The sequence below is a fragment of the Coenobita brevimanus genome, chromosome 46 (genome assembly GCF_032717465.1).
Source record: "Coenobita brevimanus isolate Jiangsu-jjx chromosome 46, ASM3271746v2, whole genome shotgun sequence".
NCBI lineage: Eukaryota > Metazoa > Arthropoda > Malacostraca > Decapoda > Coenobitidae > Coenobita > Coenobita brevimanus.
Window position 1 is genome coordinate 36,005,656 of NC_136999.1, and position 21,172 is coordinate 36,026,827.

The following is a 21,172-nucleotide window of genomic DNA, read 5'->3' on the forward strand; positions in this document are numbered from 1 at the left end:
CTGGTCGGTAGTTGAGTGGATTTTGTTTATTTCCTTTCTTGAATAAGTGGACAATATTTGCTTTTTTTTCCAAATATCAGGTAGTTTACCTTGACTCAAGGATTTCTTGAAAATTAAAAATAATGGTTTACTTAACTCCTTTGCACATTCTCGTAATACCCAACATGAAATTTCATCAGGACCACTTGCTTTTCCTCTGTCTAATCTACTTAACTCCTCTTGTATTAATTTTTCTGGTATTTGTATATCTGGTAGTATGTGTGGACATGCGTGTTCCACATAGTCCCTCTCAAAATTTTTTTCTTCTGTAAAAACTAATTGGAAATTCTTATTTAGTGCTTCACAAATATCTTTCTCTTGTGTATAAGTGATTCCCTCGTCCGTAATGGATTGTATTATATCTTTTACTTTGGTTTTGCTTCTGATATAGCTGTAAAACAGCTTTGGTTGATCACTACTTTTTTTTATTATATCCTCCTCATACTGTTTTTGGGCTTCCCTCCTTATTCTTGTATAGTCGTTTCTTGCCTGTTTGTAGTTATTATACGCCCTTTTACTATTGTGTCTTCTGTATCTATTCCACAACAAATCTCTTCTTTCTTTTGATTTTTTACATTCTGTATTGAACCATTTCTGTATTTTCTTATCTGCTTCTTTGTGCTGTGGGATGTACTTCTGGACTCCTATTTGATAAAATTCACAAAAATTTTTATATACAGCATTTAAATCTTGTCCTCTAAGCTCATTTTCCCAATCAACTTCTAAGAAATACTTCTTTAGGTCTTGATAATTTCCCTTTTTATAGTTTATGCTCTTTTTGTAACTGTCATTGCTGTTTACTATGTCATTTGCTATCCTGAAGTTATAATTTAGTACTGCATGATCGTTTTTGCCGAGTGGAGGGTGATATATTAAACTGTCAGTATCATTTTCTTGCCTAGTAAATATTAGATCTAGCACTGAAGGTACATCAAGTCCTCTTTTTCTGGTGGTTTCCCTCACATGTTGCCTTTAGAAAAATTCTTGTACGAGATCCAGGAGCTTTTGGTCCCAACAGCTTTCTTGGCTATTTATATCTAGAATATTCCAATTTATATTTGTATTGAAGTTCCCAGTTAGTATAATTCTTTCCGATTTCTCTTCCATTTTATGTAGCAATGATCTTATACTCTGAATTGTACTCTCTGCCAGGTCCTCATATTCGTCTCTTTCCCATGTGTTTGATCTGGGTGGCATGTACAAATTGGCTACAATTACTTTACCTTCAGATGTGTCGATCTCTACTGCAATCAGTTCTACTTGTGATGGTATATCTAGTTTTATTTCCTTGACTTTTAGATTTTTCTTAGTTAATATTATAATTCCTCCTCCTTTTTTTTTAATTTCTGTCTCTTCTCCATATATTGTATTCCTCTAAGTTTAGTATGTCATTGGATATCCTTGGTGTTAATTTTGTTTCAGTTAGGCATATTATTTGTGGTTCATTTTCTCTGACATAATCATTCATCTCTAGTAATTTAGATACCATTCCATCCACATTTGAGTACATCAACTTTATCATCTTGTTTAAATACTTGTCATGACATGGTTCTACTACCTTCCTCCTTTTTCTTCCATCCTGTTTGTGTACCACTTTCGTACCTGCAATCCTATTATTTTGTAAAAAAAAAATTCTTCTTCTCCTCTTCTGATCTTCCCTCATTTTTTGTTTTTGCTTCCTCCCTTTTCTCTTTCAGTAATTCCAGTTCCTCTTGTGTTAGGCATCTTTTTATCCATACATTTTTGAACTCCTCTTTTTCCATAAGATTCTTTGCATTTTTTAGTATCTCTTCCACAGTGGTTACACTCTGGAAAGTCACCTTTAGAGGTCTTGACTTGCTTTTCTCGTATTTCCCTAACCTTTTGTGTTCCTCTATGTCTTTACTACAGATTTCCTCTGATACTTCTTTCAGTAAGTTCATTACATTTGTCATCTCCTTTTTGTCTCTTGTGATCTTGTTTTTAACTTCTTCCTCTTGTATACCAGTAATTACTATTGATTTGTTTATCTCTACTGAATCTCTGACTAACTTTGGATTGTTTTGGATTATTCTTTTTACCTCCTTTTTAATGCTTTTTTTCTCCACCCTTGTTTCTAAGTCTTTCTTTACTTTCACCATTTCAGCATACGTGGTTTCTACATCATTTTTGTAGCTTTGCACAGCTTCATTCACTTGTGTTATCTTCTCCTCAATATCAATGCTCTGGTCCATAAGACTGCTAACTTGCCTAATTGTCTCTGTGTCATTTTTGAACTCTTCCATAACACTCTCGTGATTGACAACTGTACTTGCCATTTCACTCATTTTCTTCCTAAGTGTAATCAATTCCACGGTTAGTTCACTGATGGTTGTGTCTTTCTTATTGGCCTCCCTTCCTAGTTTTTCTATTTCTTCCTTTTGCAAGTGCATCTGCTTCTTTATTTCATCAATTTCATTTTTGAAAGCCATTTCTAGTTTGTTTACACGTTCAACCAGTCTATTGTGAGTCTCTACTTCAACCAGTTCTTGGTAGAAATCATCATTTTGCTTCTTACCTTTATCCCTTTTCTTTTCCAAAATTGCTTTACTAAAGTATGTATCCATTTTGCAATACTTAAAGTGCAGAGCATGTACTTACAATCTCCGTGTTGTTGTAGTCTAAACAAACCTCAGAGATGACTCAGCGTATTCTTTCGTCTTGGTTCTATTTCCTGTTTGAGCAAGTCTTGTTTAAACTTTTTTTTTTTTTTCCTTTTAATAATAAACAATCATTTAGTCTAACCTGGTACTGAGCTTGACTCATAGAAAGATACTAATTTAGGTAATGCCACTGGCCGTGATGATTCGGTACGGAGCGCCGGTGTCGCACGGCCGCCTAGATTGAATCCCTGTGTGTGTGTGTGTGTGTGTGTGTGTGTGTGTTAGTGATATTGGGTCTTCGGACGCTATGGTATTGGGGTGAATGTGGTGTGGTGTGTGGCATTGGGACAGTGTGTGTGCGTGTGTGTGTCGGTGTTGTCACATGTGATGTGTGATGTGTGGTTGTGGTGTGTTGTGGGGGTAAGATAGAGGCACCTTGGTTTACTAAGGCACATTGGCATTAACAAGGTTTGTTTATTATTTCTTTTTAATACAAAAGAGAATTTTGAGAGGGTTGAGTAAGTAGTTCTAGTTTGTAATTTTATGGAGTTTACATTTGTTCTATTATATAGATATTATATTAAAAATACCCTTATTACTATTGTATTAATATTAATAGTGTATTTAAAACTAGAGTACTATGTTTAAATTTGTTATTTAATTGAAGTTATATTTATCAGTTAAATATATTAAAACTAAAGTTTTAATTATTACTGTACTATTTACTATTATAATGTAATAGTAAATAGTACAGTAATAATTAAAACTATAGTTTTAATATATTTAACTGATATTAAAACTAAAGTTTTAATTATTACTGTACTATTTACTATTATAATATAATAGTAAATAGTACAGTAATAATTAAAACTTTAGTTTTAATATATTTAACTGATAAATATAACTTCAATTAAATAACAAATTTAAACATAGTACTCTAGTTCTAAATACACTATTATAGACTTATCTACTGCGATTGGTTATATATTTATACGATGAGAATCTATGCATAATATGTTTTTTAGTGTTTAGTGTGTCTGTATGTATGATGTGTTTACATTACAGTGTCATCTAAGGTGTGTGTAAGATTCCCTGCCTAAATGTTTTTGTATGCCACACTTCTATACCACCTGGCTATGCTGGTGGTGTGTATTTAGGAGATTGTTGTATAGCTAGTGGTAGTTGTTGTTATTTTTAGTGATTGATACAGTGTTTATAAATTGTATTATTAGGTGGTGTGTATGCTAGTAATCAATAGGTGATATTCAGTGTGTGGTAGCTGCTGATGTGTTAGGGTAATGGAGTTAATGCTCCAAGGATAATGGAGTGAGCAAGAGGTGTGTGACAGGCATCCCACGTCTCATTGTTATTTGTGGACAAAGTTAATAACTTAAAAAACACGCTTCAGAGAGGTACTTATTTTGTAAGTGAGGGTGGCGATACTTATATTGTGGGTGTGTGGGGCAGCGCACATATGGTGGCGGGGTCCCGGGTGGCTGATGATATAATGTATGGTGTTGACACCAGTCCAGATAACCCTCTCAGGTCAGCACCTCGCTTGCTAACGGTCCCTGCACACACACACACACACACACACACACACACACCCTTCCTCCCCCTCACACCGTAGTTTTCACTGTTTTTCACATTTTCCAAGCTTTCTATAGCTGATATTTAAGATTTTCTTTCACATATGCATCAGTGTCCACTTTATGCTGGAGTGGGTATCAATTTCTAAGAGCCCACAATCTTTTTTACTATGATTTCGAGACGATAACACGGAGCGCCTGGCACACGTCCTCTCACTTCAATACCACCCAGAACACTGCTGCTATTACTACCACCAATAGTACTACTATTACTACCCATACCAGTGCTACTACTACAGTTACTATTACTGCGACCACGACTGTGAATATTATTACCTCTACTACTACTGCTGACTTCTTCCATTAACCATAATTCTTCCTCTTAGTCCTCCATGTTTCTCATATCACCAATGCTACTATTACTACCACCACCATTATCACTACTGCTAATATGACTACCACCACCACTGTTACTATTATTACCTCCACTACGCTACCACTACTAACTACTTCTATTAACCATAATTTTTCTTCTTAGTTCTTCACGTTTCGTATCTTCAGACTCCTAAATTAAGGGTCACTCTACTCACCTAAACATTTCACTTTAAAAACGCAAGTCACTGAATTAGCGTTAGTGAAGGCTATTTGGCCACGCATATCTGGGTGTAATGAGTGTTTTTCATCTTGTTTTGATCATTGTCATCAGCATACTTACCCCCTATCCACAGCAGGCGAAACAGGACTGTTTTTCTGCGCCAGTATCGACAGTGGTAGTGGTAAGTAGGTGCTCCGGCCAACGTAGAAATCGCACTGACCTGCTCACAAAGAGTTTCGTGAGTATTATGACACTTTATAGAGGGATGCAGAAATACAAACGGGTTCGTATTCTCGTTGGCTAAGGAAGCTCCTTAACATCTCCTCCTTAGTGATTTATTTTTTTTATTATGGGTAGTCAGAATCCTTTGTAAGTTATTTATGAGGAATATGGTGATGTTATAAGTAATTATATAACACAAACAAGGTCAGTAAGGTGTATAAAGCAAAATAAGTCGTTGAGGAAAAGGGGTTAGGAAGCTTTGTTAACCGACGAGAATACCCGCCTAGGTGTTCCGGGAGAATCCCGGAAAGAATCAGGAAAAAAAGTAACAGTAAATAACGTAAGGGAAAGAGCTAATCTAACCTAACCTAACCTAATCTAACCTAACCTAGCCTGACCTAATCTAACCTAACCTAACCTAACCTGACCTAATCTAACCTGACCTAACCTAGGAAAAGTTGTTACTTTTTTACTGTTACTTTTTTTCCTGATACTTTCTTTCCGATTCCCGTTCCGGGAGAATGTTTTCCCTTCCCTGTCCCATTTTTGCACTATTTCTTATGCAGGAAAGTCTAGGTGAGGATAGCTTCGTTTCCTGAGTACCAAGTTATGTTAGTTTGTTAGTTAGGTGAGTATACGTCAAGTTTTGTTTGTGTAAAAACAAAAACTGGAAGTGTAAGCATCCTGGGAAAATCATACTTAGCACATAGAGCAAAAATGGTACATGAAGCGGAAATCAGGGTCCCAAGAGGAAAGGACGTAACTTTGGAGAATTATAAGTGAGAGAATCTTTACCTAAAAATGCTTTATTAACATGGGTCCTAACTGAAACCGTAACCAAGCTAGGATTACTGATGATCTTATGGCCGATTTTTTCATAGATTAAGATTTGAAGCTATTGTTTCATAGTTGTAGACATTGTGGACATTTATATATTTTGAAATATGTCATTTTTTATTTATTTAAATCTGAAGTGATTTTTCACATTTAAATTTTTTATCATTCACATACTTTGTTTTTAACTTTCATACATTTAAACTGAAGTTATTTTTTCACAGATTTGGATTTTTTTTTCATATATTGTGATCTTTGTACTTTTCATATATTTAGGGAAGTGATTTTGTTTTTCACATATTTAGATTCTTACGTCCTCGTCCCACACTGTCACAGGCTCCAACAGCAGTAGCTCAGTATGGGAAAAACACTGCCCAATGAATAATTCTTCGTAGGGTCAGCCTTTCAATGTACACAAGATCAATTCAGGCGTCATAATAACACATGCTGCTGACTTTCGTTGTCTTTATTTTCCAAGTAATTACACTGTCTGCTTCACAACTCCAGGGCTACACTAACTTCACAACGCCACAAGTAAAACTGACTGAACTCCCTCTGTTCTTTCTCCATCCTATTGAGTCTGTGAGGTACCTGGGGTGGTCAGTCCCACAAAAGGTGAACAAGGTTTATTTGTTTCATTTCAAAGATCTACCTATAGGCATTGAGAATCTGCATGATAGCAATCCCAAACAGGTAGCTTACATTGGCTAGACAGCCGCAAAGCTGTGTCGAAAATCTGTTTTCTGAAGATTCGGAAAATACAGTTGATAGTAGGGTGTGTGCACATGTGGGTTTAAACCAATTTTAATGATCATTGCGTTGTTTGTAATTCATGTTTTGTCGAGTGGAGTGTTGGTTAGAGGAAGACACTTTGCAAAATTTTAGCAAAATCCACTGAACAATAAATGATCCTGACATCACCAAAGATTGGAGTTTCTTAATGCATTCTCTTTGTCACAGGCATTCCGTTCACAAAACGTCAAACAATTTAACATCAAGGAATGTACATTAGATAAGCTTGTCAATAATCATTTGAATCCAGTTGATAGTTGTCGAGAAAAGCGGCGCCAAATTTGACCCCTACAATATACCGCCACGTAACGCCTGGCATTCTCATAAGTCTTAAATAAATATACTTCCCAGGAATGTGATATAATTCTACAAAACTGTGATATACTTACTCGGCTGACCTGTGCTTACTTCAGCATATGCTAATTTCATTCTTGTCTCATTCCTTTAATTATCTTGTGTCTTATCAGGTGCATGAGTGAACGTTATTCTGCACCCTGAAGATGGATCAGCTTACAGAGAAGGCATGCATAATCCATTCTGGTGACGGTGTTCCACCCAGTGATCTCATATCTCTTGCAACACTCTTCTTAGAGCTGCAAGAATAAGACAGCACACACCGCTGTTGGTCATTGCTGCAACCGTAGGAGAGGGAGATGTGTCAAAGGTATTTGATTACAGAACATGTCGCCAGATGTTCACTATGAAACGTGATTTGGATCAACTTGAAGGCAGAGATGACAGCTCCCTTTCATAGGTGATGTGACGTTCTACAAGGGAACAGGCCTCAGCCTCAAGAGTTTTAGATAATACTTGTATATTTTGTCCACCAGAAAAGGCAACACGATATATAAAAGGGACAAGAACCAGAGAGCCTTTGATAAAGTGTGTTGAATTACAAGCAGACTCAAGATACCAGAAGAGGCAACAAAGCGTAATGACACCAGAATTCTAGCTCTTGCCTCAAGAGAGCGTGTTGCAGCAGAGACATAGTATCATAAGTCCTGCTGCAGACTTTATACCAAATTAAAAGGTATAGAAGATGGTACTGATACATGCACTCTAAATGATCCTGAGGACCTGATTAAAAGTACGAGGAGGCTGAAAGCGATAGCTATGAACACTTGTTGCAGTATATCCGAGTTGAACTGTTTAAATCACCCAAAGTTATGAAACTAGCTGAGCTCACAAATGTGTTACAGGACTGCATGCTGTCCCTTGGAGTGGTAATACATGAGTCCTCTAAGAAACACTTTCGAAGGAAACTTGAAGCTGATCTCGGAAACGTGCTTCATTAATTTGCCGATGAAAGGGAAAGGTCTTGGTATTTCGATACAGCTTATCTGCCTATGGCCTGACACGTGAAAATCAGCAGCTGAAGAGCAAGCTGAAAATACTTCAGGAAAACTCTACTAATGTTAAGCAGACATTGGAGAGAGCAGCGTTACACCCCAGATGTGTTATAAAAGACCAGCATGAAAATAGACAATGGCCATTTCTAACCCCAGCCCTAACGAGTAGTGTGAAAATGCCAGAAAATGTAACAGAGCTCCTTTTTGCACTGATCAGTGGAGATGTGCCTCCCAAACAATCCTGAAAACTAAGTTCACTGCTAGTAGATTCATTTGCTTAGGATCTTATATATGCAGTGAGTGGGGGATCGCAAGTTCCACCTAAACATGTACTTCTGCCATCTGCTGTAGAGGCACTGACCGGCAATGTTCAGCTTAATCCGATTTTGGACAGGCTTGGTCATGGAGTGTCATATACTACTATACAGTAGAAGAAAATGAAACTGCTCTGTGCTACTTAGAGCTCGTTGGTCTTACAGATAACATTATCCTCCGAGAAAATATACAAGATCATATATTTACAAATCTTGCATGGGACAACATTGATCACCTAGAGGAGACCCTGACAGGAGAGGGAACGTCTCACAGAATTAATGGCATTATTGTACAGCCACAGACATGTGGACCAAAGCCATACAAACCTCCTCTCCATACTATTCAGAAAAACAAGAAAAGAAGCCTGATATTACACGAGGGCCCCTTGACTGTCTACGTACCAGGGAAGCAAGTCGGTCCTTCTAACATCAAAATTGTTGACTGTGATAGAACTAATGTGATTGCTGAAGCACACAAAAAGAATCTTGTATGGATGCTTACAAGACAGATCGAAGGAGACAACCAACAAGTGATGGGATGCACAGGCTTCAATAATGTCGTAAGAAAAGACCTGACAGTGACAAAAATATAACATAGGATATCTCCCAGCTATAAATGTCCCAGCTACTGATATGGAAACCATACATGAAATATTAAAGCACTCAGTGCAGCTCAGGGAAACCCTCAACTTTTCCAAAATAGTAGTTGTATATGATCAGGCAATCTAAGCTAAGGCTGTAAAGATTGTGTGGAATCATGCTGTCATATTCAAGAATGTAATCTTGCAGATAGGAGCATTCCATGCTATGTGCAATCTACTTTCCATTATTGGAAAATGGTTTCACGATAGAGGGTTGAAAGACTTTATAATAGGAGCTGGTATTGTTGCAGAAGGATCAGTCGCCTTTGTCATGGAAGGCCGTCAGTACAAGAGAGCAGTGAGAACCCATAAATGTATATATGAAACTTTACTCCACATTGTCTTCAAAGAATTCATCCCATGGATGGAACAAATCCATTCACCACACATTGAAGAAGGACTATAACTTATTCTTGACCTTCATGAAAATCTTTGTCCAGAGAACTTTTAAGAGACTATGTCAGTTGTGGAACTTGATGGTTTGCTTCATTACTTTGCATCATGCACAGATTTCCTTTGACATGACAATGGTACCTTGTCAGAATTCTGGATGAGCTACACTGACACTGTCATTGAATTGCTTGGTCTGCTACGGGCTACAAGGGAGGGAAATTGGGAGCTCCACATGGCATGCATCCATTCAATGATTCCATGGTGCTTTGCTTATGACAAAATGAACTATGCACGCTATCTCAGTGTGTATTTTGCTGAAATGCCTGACTTGTCTGACACAAATCCAGATGTCTATGACAGTTTCAAAGAAGGCTGGTTTGCTATTCTGATAGGAGACTCCATAACATTTGGTTGCATCTCTGTTGATCAGGCAACAGAAGAAACAGTCAACAAAGACACCAAAACTGAAGGTGGGACTTGTCGCTTTAGTTCGAATACTGGTGCTTCAGATAATACTATCTAACTGCAGAGTACAAAAGCACTTACGTCAGGATGGTGCGTGAGACAGTTCAGCTAAACAAACTAGACATGCAGCATGCAGATCTGCACAAGTCACGAATGCTGAAAGACGAAAACTACTGTTTGTTCAGTAGGTGACTTGGTGAATCCTTTCAGAGAATCAAGCGAGCTTGTCAACATTGTAAGTGCCACTGTAGCTCGAGATGATGTTGTAGCAGATCTAAAAGGAGCACATACTCGTGGTGAAAATGCTTACGTGAACTTCAAAGTGAAGAATTTAGAGACCAGTCCTCCACTGATCAAATTCCATGATCTTCCCAGAATGAAGCTCAATACTTTCAGTGAAACCTGTAAAACCAAGAGTGAAAACCAATGTCAGACTTGTCATTCTGAGAGCAACCACTCGACTCCTTGGCAGTATGTTAATGGTGACACAGACAAAGGAACTTGACATGATGAGGTTTTAAAATTCGCACTACGTCCCTTGCCATGGTCACTTGCTATAGCTGATGGCCTGCCGAGGAAAACGGCCAGGTCTGTACTTTCCAAGCAGTTACAAAAATTGTATCTGCATCAGAAGTGATTCCTCCAACATCTGCTTGCATAGTAGATGGAACGGCTGTTGTTCACAAGATAAAAGGAGAGAAGAAAATCTTTGGAGACAATGAATCTTTCGTTTTTTCAAAGCCCCTTCATGAAGCATCAGTGACAGATTAGACATTGTCTTTAATGTTTATAATGAAAAGTCTATCAAAAATGCTGAGAGATAGTTACACCAATCTACATCCAGTAGCAAAGAATACAAAAACATTCAATCCAAACAGCTTGTGGTACAGTGGAAATAATTTCATACCTCCACAGGCAACAACACTTTTCTCATTCAGTTTCTTGCCCATGAATGTAAGCAGGAAACACATGTCAACAGACTAAATGACAAAACTTTATTTGTCACATGAAATGATATCTGTCATCAGATAAGCGCCCAAACTTGTGGCAGAGAAGACGCTGACACACGTATCCTTTTACACTCAGCTCATGCAGCGACCTGTGGTTTCAAGACAGTTGTCATCGTTTCAGATTATACAGATGTCTTCCTTTTGCTGCTAACCTTCGATAAAGACATTCCTGTCTCACTTTATTGGAAAAGTGGAACCCAGGTTAGAGTGAAATACACAGAGGTACGGAAAATCACTAACATTCTAGGTGAATCTACTTTGTGAGGCAATTATTGGAATGCACAGTTTTACAGATGTGACTCAGTCAGCACATTTACTGGAGGTGAGAAGCTGAGCATCCTCTAAATGTTGAAAGATGATTTTCAGCTACAGAAAATATTCTGTGATCTTGGGAATGAAAGGACTGTATCCCAATCTCTGAGAGACATGCTGGAACCATTCACCTGTAGGCTATAGCAAAAACTGCTACGGAAAAAGTTAATGAACTGTGCTATGGGCTGTTTGCATCCACAAAAAGGACATATTCAGCCAAACCATCTACCATCCTGCAGTAATGCTTTGGAAAAACACATTTTTCATGCAGATTTTCAGACAGCTATCTGGAGATGTCTGGAACAATATCCACAAATACCAACACCCAGTCCATATACCTGGGAAGTGAGAATCGTCGGAGGACAAGAAAAACTCACAGTAACTGTCTTGTACAGCACCCAAATGCAGCTGTGTTGTCAATGGGTTGAAGTGTTCGGAACTCTGCATTGTGTTAACATGTGAGAACCAGCCAACTGATGATGGTGCTGACAGAAAAGATGATGATGATGCTTATGATGATGATTAAGATGATTATGAAGATAAGGATGACTAGAAAAAACTGTTGATCATCAACATTCTTCAGACATTAGTGTTTCCAACAATGAGTGTATTCCTCCCAAAAAACAATAATAATTTTAACAGGATTTATATCATTATTTATAACAGAATATGTTTGTATCATAAATGAAATAAAAACTGTACATTTTGTTTTACATTTTGTCACAAATTTATCAATTTATCAGACTGTGGTAAAAATTTACAGATTTATCTGACTTAATTCTGTGCATTAAGGGCATCTCCTTTGATGGGCTTTGTAGAAAGTAAGCTACCGATTCCAAATTGCTATCATTCAAAGATGTGATCACCAGATATCTGTCTTTCAGAATATTCAGATTAGAAGTGGCCACCTTGAATGGTACTGACCGCCCTAAGTTGGGGTACATGGTTCACGGACTATTAATAGCCTCCCTCACTACTCGATTGTTCTAGGTGCTCCTAGCGACAACAGTTCCAAGTTGGAGATATCCAAAAATAAAGTACATATTTTAGCAAACAATCATCAAGATACGTTATAGAGAAAAACAAAAAAAGATTAACGCATTACTTTACAACATACCTCCGCTCACAACAGCATGCTACCCGGCAACTCTGGCAACTGAAAATGCACGAACCATAGGGAATTTTCCATATCTCCTGGCTAGCACCCTTGCTTCTTAACATTACCCTCTCCCTTGTCCTTTTGTCATACCGACAAAAGTACACAATATTTACAAACATAATCTGAAATCCAAACTAAACATTAAATAATACATAAAATAGTCCTTCAACTTCCTAGGTTTTCTTCTATGACATCCCTGCTCTACCGCACAGTCCACTCCTCCTGGAATGACTTGGTCCTCTTCCTGACTCACTTCTTCCCTTGGGAAACTGTCATTATCCTCTTCTGCTTAAGCTCCTTTGTGCTCCTCAACATCGTGTGCACAATTCCTTGAAAACCTGCTAGCCACACTGTCCTGGCCGTTGATACAGCCACAGACGATTCACGTGTACTACCTTTGGCTGAGACTTCTTGTCTCCCTGAATCTGGTACATTACATATGACAGGCAATCCATCACAGTGTAGGGTCCAACACATGGGCTCTGCAGAATCGGTGACTGTCCCTTCTTACAGTGAGGATTGTATAGCCAACCTTTGTCCCATCCTTGAAGTTCACCTCACTTTCCCTGGCATCATACTTGCACTTGCACTTCATCACTTTGTCTGAAAACTTCAGAGCTCCTCAGACTTGATGATGTACCTCAGCCAGTCTTCCTGAAGATTCATCACATAGCTTGAGGTGTCTGTAGGCAGCTCTTCACCAGGTGGTCTTCCCATTAACAGATCAACTGGTAATCACAGCTCGTGGCCCACCATCAGTTTTCCGGGGGTGTGCCTGGTAGAATCGTAGTCTTTTCAAAACTTTGTACCTTCTTGAAGTGTGTTTTGTAGATCAGTTATGTATATATTATACCCGTGGACGAGCGGTAGTTATACGTGAGTAGGTTTATAAATAGATAATCTTAGTTCCTTTTTGTAATGCAATGACAGGAGAGGTAAAGATGAGTATGAGACTATGCATAATATTATTTGCCTTGAAAAGATTATCTAAAGTCTCTCACACACGAGTGAGGTATTGAGTCCCACTATTACCTCCCAGACTTATCTTGCTAGACCCATTCTCTCTCTCCTTCTCTGTACAACCTTTCGGTTCTATAGCTAGCCCCCTTCTGACTCTAACTCTTCCATCCTACTCTACGAGGGCTAGTGTTACGTATACCCTACACGTGGGATTGTTCTAGAATCTTGTGTGTCTGTGTGTATGTAGCGTTTCAGGTGACATAGTGTACGTGTGGCATTCCTTACAGAAACGCGGACACATTTCGTTTCCCACTGAAATCGCAAACACATTTTCTTTGGTCGACTCTCGCTGACACATTTCCCATTCCCACACCTTGACTGGTGCTCCTATCTGTTAGACTATCTATCTATCTATCTATCTGTCTATGCATCATGCTATCCATTATGATTTGTATTATTGTAATATGGAGTCGTGACATCGCTCGGTTATGCCAGTTGGTGGTCCTTCGACAGTATTCATCAGTGACACACTCTAATCTATTAATACATAATATTGATTATAATATTGTATAGACATAATATTAATGATAATATTGTACTGATCTAATAATATTCTAGAGACATAATACATTTTAAACAAGCTGTATACATAATGGAGCAAATGCACTATAGTTAAATTGATTATAGAATATTGTATAACATATTGTAAAAAGTGTGTGTATAACAGACATACACATATAATTGTGCAATGGTAATACTCTTAGGTCACACACACCACCGCAACTCAGCCAGGAGACAGGGCGTGTGTGCTGGGCATTCCCCAGGCCCTGTCTTCCCCCTTACCTTTACTCAAGCCAACCACCAGCAACCGGGCTACAGCAAGGCCCGGTCTCCTCGAATTGAGGAGAGAATCATCAACAACAACATACTCTTAGGTCACTACATTACATATGGAGTTATCCTTTTAGTAATGCCTAATATTTCACCTAACTTGTATGATGATTCTAGTAATACAGAACTGTAGCAACATTGTATAAATTGTTACATAAGTGTATTGTTACATAATTGTATTTTTATTGTACATAATTGTATTGTAATTGTTACATATCTTTGTAGTTACATAATTGTAACAACTGTAACACAGCTGCAATAACATTGTAGCAATACAGAACTGTAGTAACATTGTATGAGTTGTTACATAATTGTATTGTTACACAATAATTGTATTGTACATTATTGTATTGTAATTGTTACATATCGTTTGTCGTTACATAACTGTAGTAACTGCAGTAATATTGTAGTAACTGCAGTCCTGACATTGTTAATCCGGTCATGTTGCGGTCGATGATAGTGATGATGTGCCTTGCCACTGACTCATGGAGAACAATAACTTGCTCTTTGTTTCACTTACAGGAGTTTATGTTGTAGCATTTGTAGTAACACACCTATTTTCATTTGTTTGTTATACAGTCTTACTGTATTTTTGTATGTACTGATTTTCTATAGTTTGTTTTTCTTCAATTTTGTACGCGTTTTCGGTTTTTGTCCGAAGTTGCATAATTGCTGGCTAATTCCCTTGGGACACTTTTTTAAGGCTTAGTTTATATTGCATAGCTATTATTGAAAATGATATTATATAGCCCCATATTTTGTTACTTTATACAAATATATATATATATATATATATATATATATATATATATATATATATATATATATATATATATATATATATATATATATGCACTATATACAACATTAACTATATACACTCACTTGTTGTTCATTTGTACATATCGTGGGCAATATATGCGTCAGCACTGTGTTGAAATCTTTGTCTTCATGATTGTGTGGAAGGTGTTGTTTATTCATGCTAACGTCATTTGTGTTGGCCTTTTTTTTTCCGGGTTTTCCTTGCAACTTAATTTGTCTGTTTCCACTAGGTAGCTTTAATTAATAAATGTTTAATACAGTTCTTTTAATAGCTCACTGAATAACTGTGATAGAACATTTTCTTTATTACTTTGTGGATGCAATAATGTATAGTTGTATGTATGAAACACGCATTGTATGTAGATATAAAGGGTAACACTCATTGCTAGTAAATAAATGCTAAAGTAAATGAATGACTATATACACTGTAGAATATTTGGTGTAAGTATTTAGTGAATGAATTATGCAGATAATTGAAATACGTATGTATACGTAAGTTGTAAATGTACAGCACGTTTTATATCTTTGTGCAGAAGTTTTTGTCTACCATTGTTTATTGTATAAATGAAGTAACTATGTACACCCACTGCAAATTGACTTACGACCTACACATAGAATTGCAATGGGAGAGTTGTCTGTTTTTGCTTTGTGTTTCTACCTCTACCAAGTAATTTTGGGGGGCAAAATGTAACTGGTAACTCCTCGGGTGTTGGCAGGAGGCGGTGAAACACTCAGCACATCAGTGCTTGCCCAGAAGCGAGAGTGGGAGTATATGTTCCCGTCGCTCCTAGCTTGCACCTCCCTCTCTTTTTGTATGCGTTACTGTTTGCCCAGTTATTTTCCTAGAATCGAGTTTTCATGCCTGGATAGTACTGCTCAAGGGATGAAAGGGTCCGTATCATTGCATGGAGGCAGGATAATGTCCCTGTCAACACGATTTGTGAACGTACTGGATGCGCAAAGTCGACCGTCATGAAGATTCTTGCTGCAGCCACCTGATGTCGTACCAGAGCACAAGCACGGCAGTGGAAAGAAGAGGACGACTTCCAGAGGTACAGATACGTTTCTGAAGAGGGAAGTAATCAAGAATCCTCGACTGACAGCAGCAGAACTGAAGAGAATGCATCCCCAGCTATTACAAGACGTCTCATTTCGAACTATCCGACACCGCTTGCAGGAGGAGCCGGGCTTGCCATGCCATACCGCTTCTCACTGACTGCATAAAGAAGCAGCACATTCAATTTGCCAAGAAATGTGCACACTGGACATCGGAAGAGTGGAAAAAAGTTATGTTTTCCGATGAAAGCACATTTCATGTGTTCCAGGTGCGTTCTGCCAAGGTTTGTTGCCCTGCCTCCCGTAGTCGATATGACCCTGCTTGCACGGTGCCGACCGTTAAGCACCCACAATCAGTAATGGTATTGTGGTGTTTCTCAGGTGAAATGCGAAGGGGAAGCCTCTACTTTCTTCCTAAGAACTCCGTGAAGAATGGTGGCTGGTACATTCAAGTTCTGAAAGATCATTTGTTAAACCTTTTTGCTATTTATGGGTGCGACATTTTCATGCACGATTCAGTTCCATGTCACAAGTCAAGAAAAGTGACAAAAAGACTTCAGGATTATCGGATTGAGGTCCTCAACTTGCCTGGCAGCAGTCCGGATCTAAACCCGATAGAAAACTGCTGGGCAAAAATGAAGAAAATCATGGCTAAGAAGAAGACACTCATTCTGGACAACCTCAAGACTAAACTGACAAATGTTTGGTGCAAAGAAATGTCCTCAGATTACTTTAGAGATCTAAATGATTCCATGCCAAAACGCATCCAACTGGTCCTGAAAAACAAGGGAAACATGATTTCATATTAATGATTGGCATTTCATGAACAACCATTGTGATATACTATGCTTTCTGAATTTTTTAATACCTTGTGGGGGGAGGTCCCAAGTCAGTTTGTGGTAGCTGTAACTCACTAATTTTTCCGTGCTGGGAATGGTGTAAGTGGTGGTGCACGTGGTGATACCGGTGTCCTTCTCGGGTTGATTGACGTGTTGTGGGGTGTCCTCAGCTTCTTAGCAAAATGCTAACACAGCGACTTCTCACTCTGGCAGCTGTGGTAAGTAACGATGAGTAACATGAGTCAAGATGGATAAGTAAGATGAGTAGTCAATGTGGGTCATGGGATTTGCCGCCGTTGTCTTGACCTCTTCACTCCTTGCGTCAGCATGGTGGTGTTGGTGGAGGTAGGGGGTGGTTGGAGAGAGGGATGGGGGTTTGGTGGTTGTTGCTGTGTTCTTGCTTTTCGTTTGCTTGTTTTGTTTTTCTTTCTCGATATATTCTCGGTCTTTTTTTTTTTTTTGGTGTGATTTACTCGTTGTTGGATGAAGACTGCCGCTACTTGTAGGTGCTTGTAGAAGATTATAGAGATGTCTCGTAGACTTGTTAGTTGTAGTTAATCGTAGATCTTGTTTTTCCTCACTCGTAACTCGTTCTTCTTACTGAAGGTTCATAGACGAGGTTCGTACTTTCGCTGCCACCATATCTTGTAGAATTTCGTTGCTTCTGTAGTGTGTTTTGTGGATCAGATATGCATATATTATACTCGTGGGCGAGCAGTAGTTATGCAATGACAAGAGAGGTAAAGTTGAGTATGGGACTATGTATAATTTTATTTGTCTTGAAAATTAACTAAAGTCTCTCACACATGCGTGAAGTACAAAGTAGAGTCCCGCTGTTACCTCCCAGACTTGTCTCTCTAGACTCATTCTCTCTCTCCCTCTCTCTACAACCTTTCGGTACTATAGCTAGCCCCCTTCTGACTCTCTAACTCTTCCATCCTACTATACGAGGGCTAGTGTCACGTGTACTCTACAAGTGGGATTGTTCTAGAATCTTGTGTGTGTCTGTGTGTATGTAGCGTTTCCGGTGACATAGTATACGTGTGGCATTCCATACAGAAAATGCGGACACATTTCCTTTCCCACTGAAATTGCACACATTTCCTTTGATCGACTCTCGCTAACACATTTCCCATTCCAACACCTTGACTGGTGCTCCTATCTGTTACACTATCTACCTATCTATCTATCCATCATGCTATCTATTATGATGAGGACCGATATGCCACCAGCAACGCAGGCAATTTCTGGTCTCATTCCATCTGTCCCTCTACATAGTACTTAGCCAGATTTTGTCCCAGGGTCCAGTTGAATTTCTCCCATTCCACATGATTGTGGCCTTAATGGAGTTGTCCTGGTCTTCATTTTCCCCAGCAACTTACAGCCCTCATGGAACACAGCAGACTCGAAGTTTCTACCCTGGCCTGAATGAAGCACTTGTGACATCCCAAAACAATAGAGGAATTGGCCAGCCAACACCTGAGCAACAGTTGTGGCCTACTGATCGGGAATGGCATAGGCTTATGGCCTCCTTTTGAAGTAGTCAGTGGCAACACATATATACCGGTTTCCTCTTTCAGTGAGTGGCAGAGGTCCAGCAATGTCCAATGCGACTCTTTCCATTAGCACACCCACTTGGTACAGTTCAAGATGAGCGAAACCACGTTTCCTGGGTCCCTTCTTGGATCAGCATACGTTTCCTGGGTCCCTTCTTGGATCAACATACATCACAGAACCAAAGCCATGGTTCAACATCCTGACATGCCAGTGCCGTAGAGTTTTCTTCACTCCCAGATGCCCACTAGTGATCTGGTTATGAGACCCTTCTAAGACTTCAGACCTCATTTTCTTAGATATCACCAGTTCTACTGTCACTCCAGTAGTCTGTTGTGCAAACGAAGAAGGTCCCACCGACTCCAGTAGCTTTTTGTCACAGGGCTGAACCCGGAAACCTCTTCCCAAGATGGTCACACTGTACTCCTCTGCAGCTACTCTAGCACTGGTTGTAAATCTGTATCCTCAGTCTGCATCCTCTTCAGGTCTTCTACAGCTGACACTGGCTCTGTCACTACAGTATGGCTGCATTTCTTGCTAAAATCCTCATTCCTACTACAATGCTTGCAAACTAGGTCTCAAGGCCGGTGACTCAGGCTGTTAGCTTTGCCATGTACCAGTCCAGGATGGTGCTGCAATTCATAGTTGTGCTGGTCCAGTTTCCCGAGCCAACTTGGCCAACTTGCCAGTTGTCCTCCTGCAGCCTTCTTATTATCCTTCATTTTCTTCTCTGGACCTTCAGAACTGAAGTGTCCCACATTATCTTATGCCCAACACCTTTTTGTTACAATTGTAGATTTCTTTGCACCATTCCGTAACTGTTCTTGGTCTTCCTCGGTTTGTAATAATCCTCTTTCCTATGTCCTGGCCATTCACAGAACTAGCAACCTCCTCTGATTTTCTGTTCTCTCCTCCACTTGTAGCAGTCCTCATTCCTATGTTCTGCCTTCATGCAGTACACTTCATGTACCTGCCCTTTTCTTGCCTTGCATCCTACACTACATCCTGCCTGCAAACTTGTTGTGCTGGACCTGATGTAGGACTCAGATTCCAGAGCCCTGGCTAGTGCTTCTTGCATGCATCTTGGTTGAGCTTGCTTCACTTGCACTTTCAGCTCTGCGCAATCCAGACCATCAATGAACTGGTCCCTCAGAAGAATAGCCACTAGGTTAGGTGCTGCTCCAAGGTACGCCTTGTCTGCCATACTCTCCAGATAATGAGCAAGCTGCTGAAGGGATTCATCTCGAGCCCTTACACGGGTCCAAATTTTCTTCTGTATACCTCAGTCTGGTACACTCGCGGACATATGAACCTGCTACACGTCAAGTAGGTGGTTGGCGATACTTGGTAACCTGCTGTAGTAAAGCGCGGACTTCTATGAATGAACTTAGTCTCTTGTAACTGTGATCCTGACTGGCTGCTGTATTTTATGGTGTAGTTATAATGGAAAAAAAAGGAAGAATCGTCGATAAATGTGTGTGCCTATTTATGTTAAATAGTTATTTGTACCAGTGTTCCTCACAAACTTTTTTTTTTTCTTAATAATGTGATAGATTTTTATGAGAAAGGAAACACCACATTTAGCAGTATCTTACTCCCAGGCTTACCACACGATATCATAAGGCCTGCATGAATATATTATTTGGTCACTGGAATTCAAGAGGTCTTAATGTAAATGTCCTTCACAATATGTACTGTATATTAGTACATTGTTACTGTTAAAGCAACGGCTGCCACAATATAATGAAGTTAACTGTTAAACAGTGACAACAGTTTACCATCTTGCTTTGCCACCTCCACCCACAGCAGGTCGGTGGCCGGTTGAGTCAGGGTAACCAACTGTTCCATCCCATATCACCTACACATACGATACACCTCTAGATTAAAACTAAATTAATTAGTTACCTACCTCATTATGTCGTCTTCGTCAGCTTTATTTACCCATCTTTATATGGGGTCGCTGTTCTTGATGGGCCTCTTCCACCTGCCTCCATCTCCTGCTATATTGGTATCCAGACCCTTCTCTCTCATATCCGCCACTATGCAATCTTTCCACTTTATCTTGGGTCTTCCTCTCCTCCTTCCCAGTACTTCCATATCCAGTGCTATCCTCTCGTCACTTTGTCCATCACTCCTCATGACATGCCCTTACCATCAAAGTCTTGCCTCTTGTGTCTTCTTCGAAACCTCCACCACCTTCACTGTTCTGATCCTTGCATTGCTGATTCTGTCCTCCCTTGTCACGCCGCACATCCGTCGCAACATCCTCATTTCTGCTACTTCCATCCTCTTCTCGTTTACTTTCTTCACAGGAAGTGCCTCCGCCCCGTACGTCATTGCTGGTCTTACCATAATTTTGTACACCTTCCCCTTTAATTTCACTGGCATTCTCCTGTCGCACAATACTCCTGATACGTCTCTCCAATTTCTCCATCCTGCTTGGATTCTTCCGATTATTTCCTTATCTTGACTACCGTCTACTGATAGGGTTGATCCCAGGTATTTAAATGCATCCACCCTCTTCAGCTCCACACCATCCAGCCTATTACTTTCACGTCTATCGTGCACCTGCTCTGTACACATCATATATACTGTCTTTGTTCTACTTATTTTCATTCCTCTACTCTCCAGTGCTAATCTCCACTCATCCAGTCTGCGCTCTATCCCCTCTTTTGACTCACTCACCCAAACTACATCATCGGCATACATCATGTC

General features: G+C 39.3%; 1 protein-coding gene across 1 annotated transcript in view; it reads right to left on the minus strand.

Moving 5' to 3' along the window:
* Positions 1 to 21,172, minus strand: part of LOC145398693 (uncharacterized) — a 78,601-nt gene that overhangs the window by 25,342 nt on the left and 32,087 nt on the right. Inside the window, exon 5 of the mRNA XM_080271494.1 lies at positions 4,965 to 5,064. Within this exon, the coding sequence (XP_080127620.1) occupies positions 4,965 to 5,064 (100 nt within the window). The remainder of the gene's footprint in view (positions 1 to 4,964; positions 5,065 to 21,172) is intronic.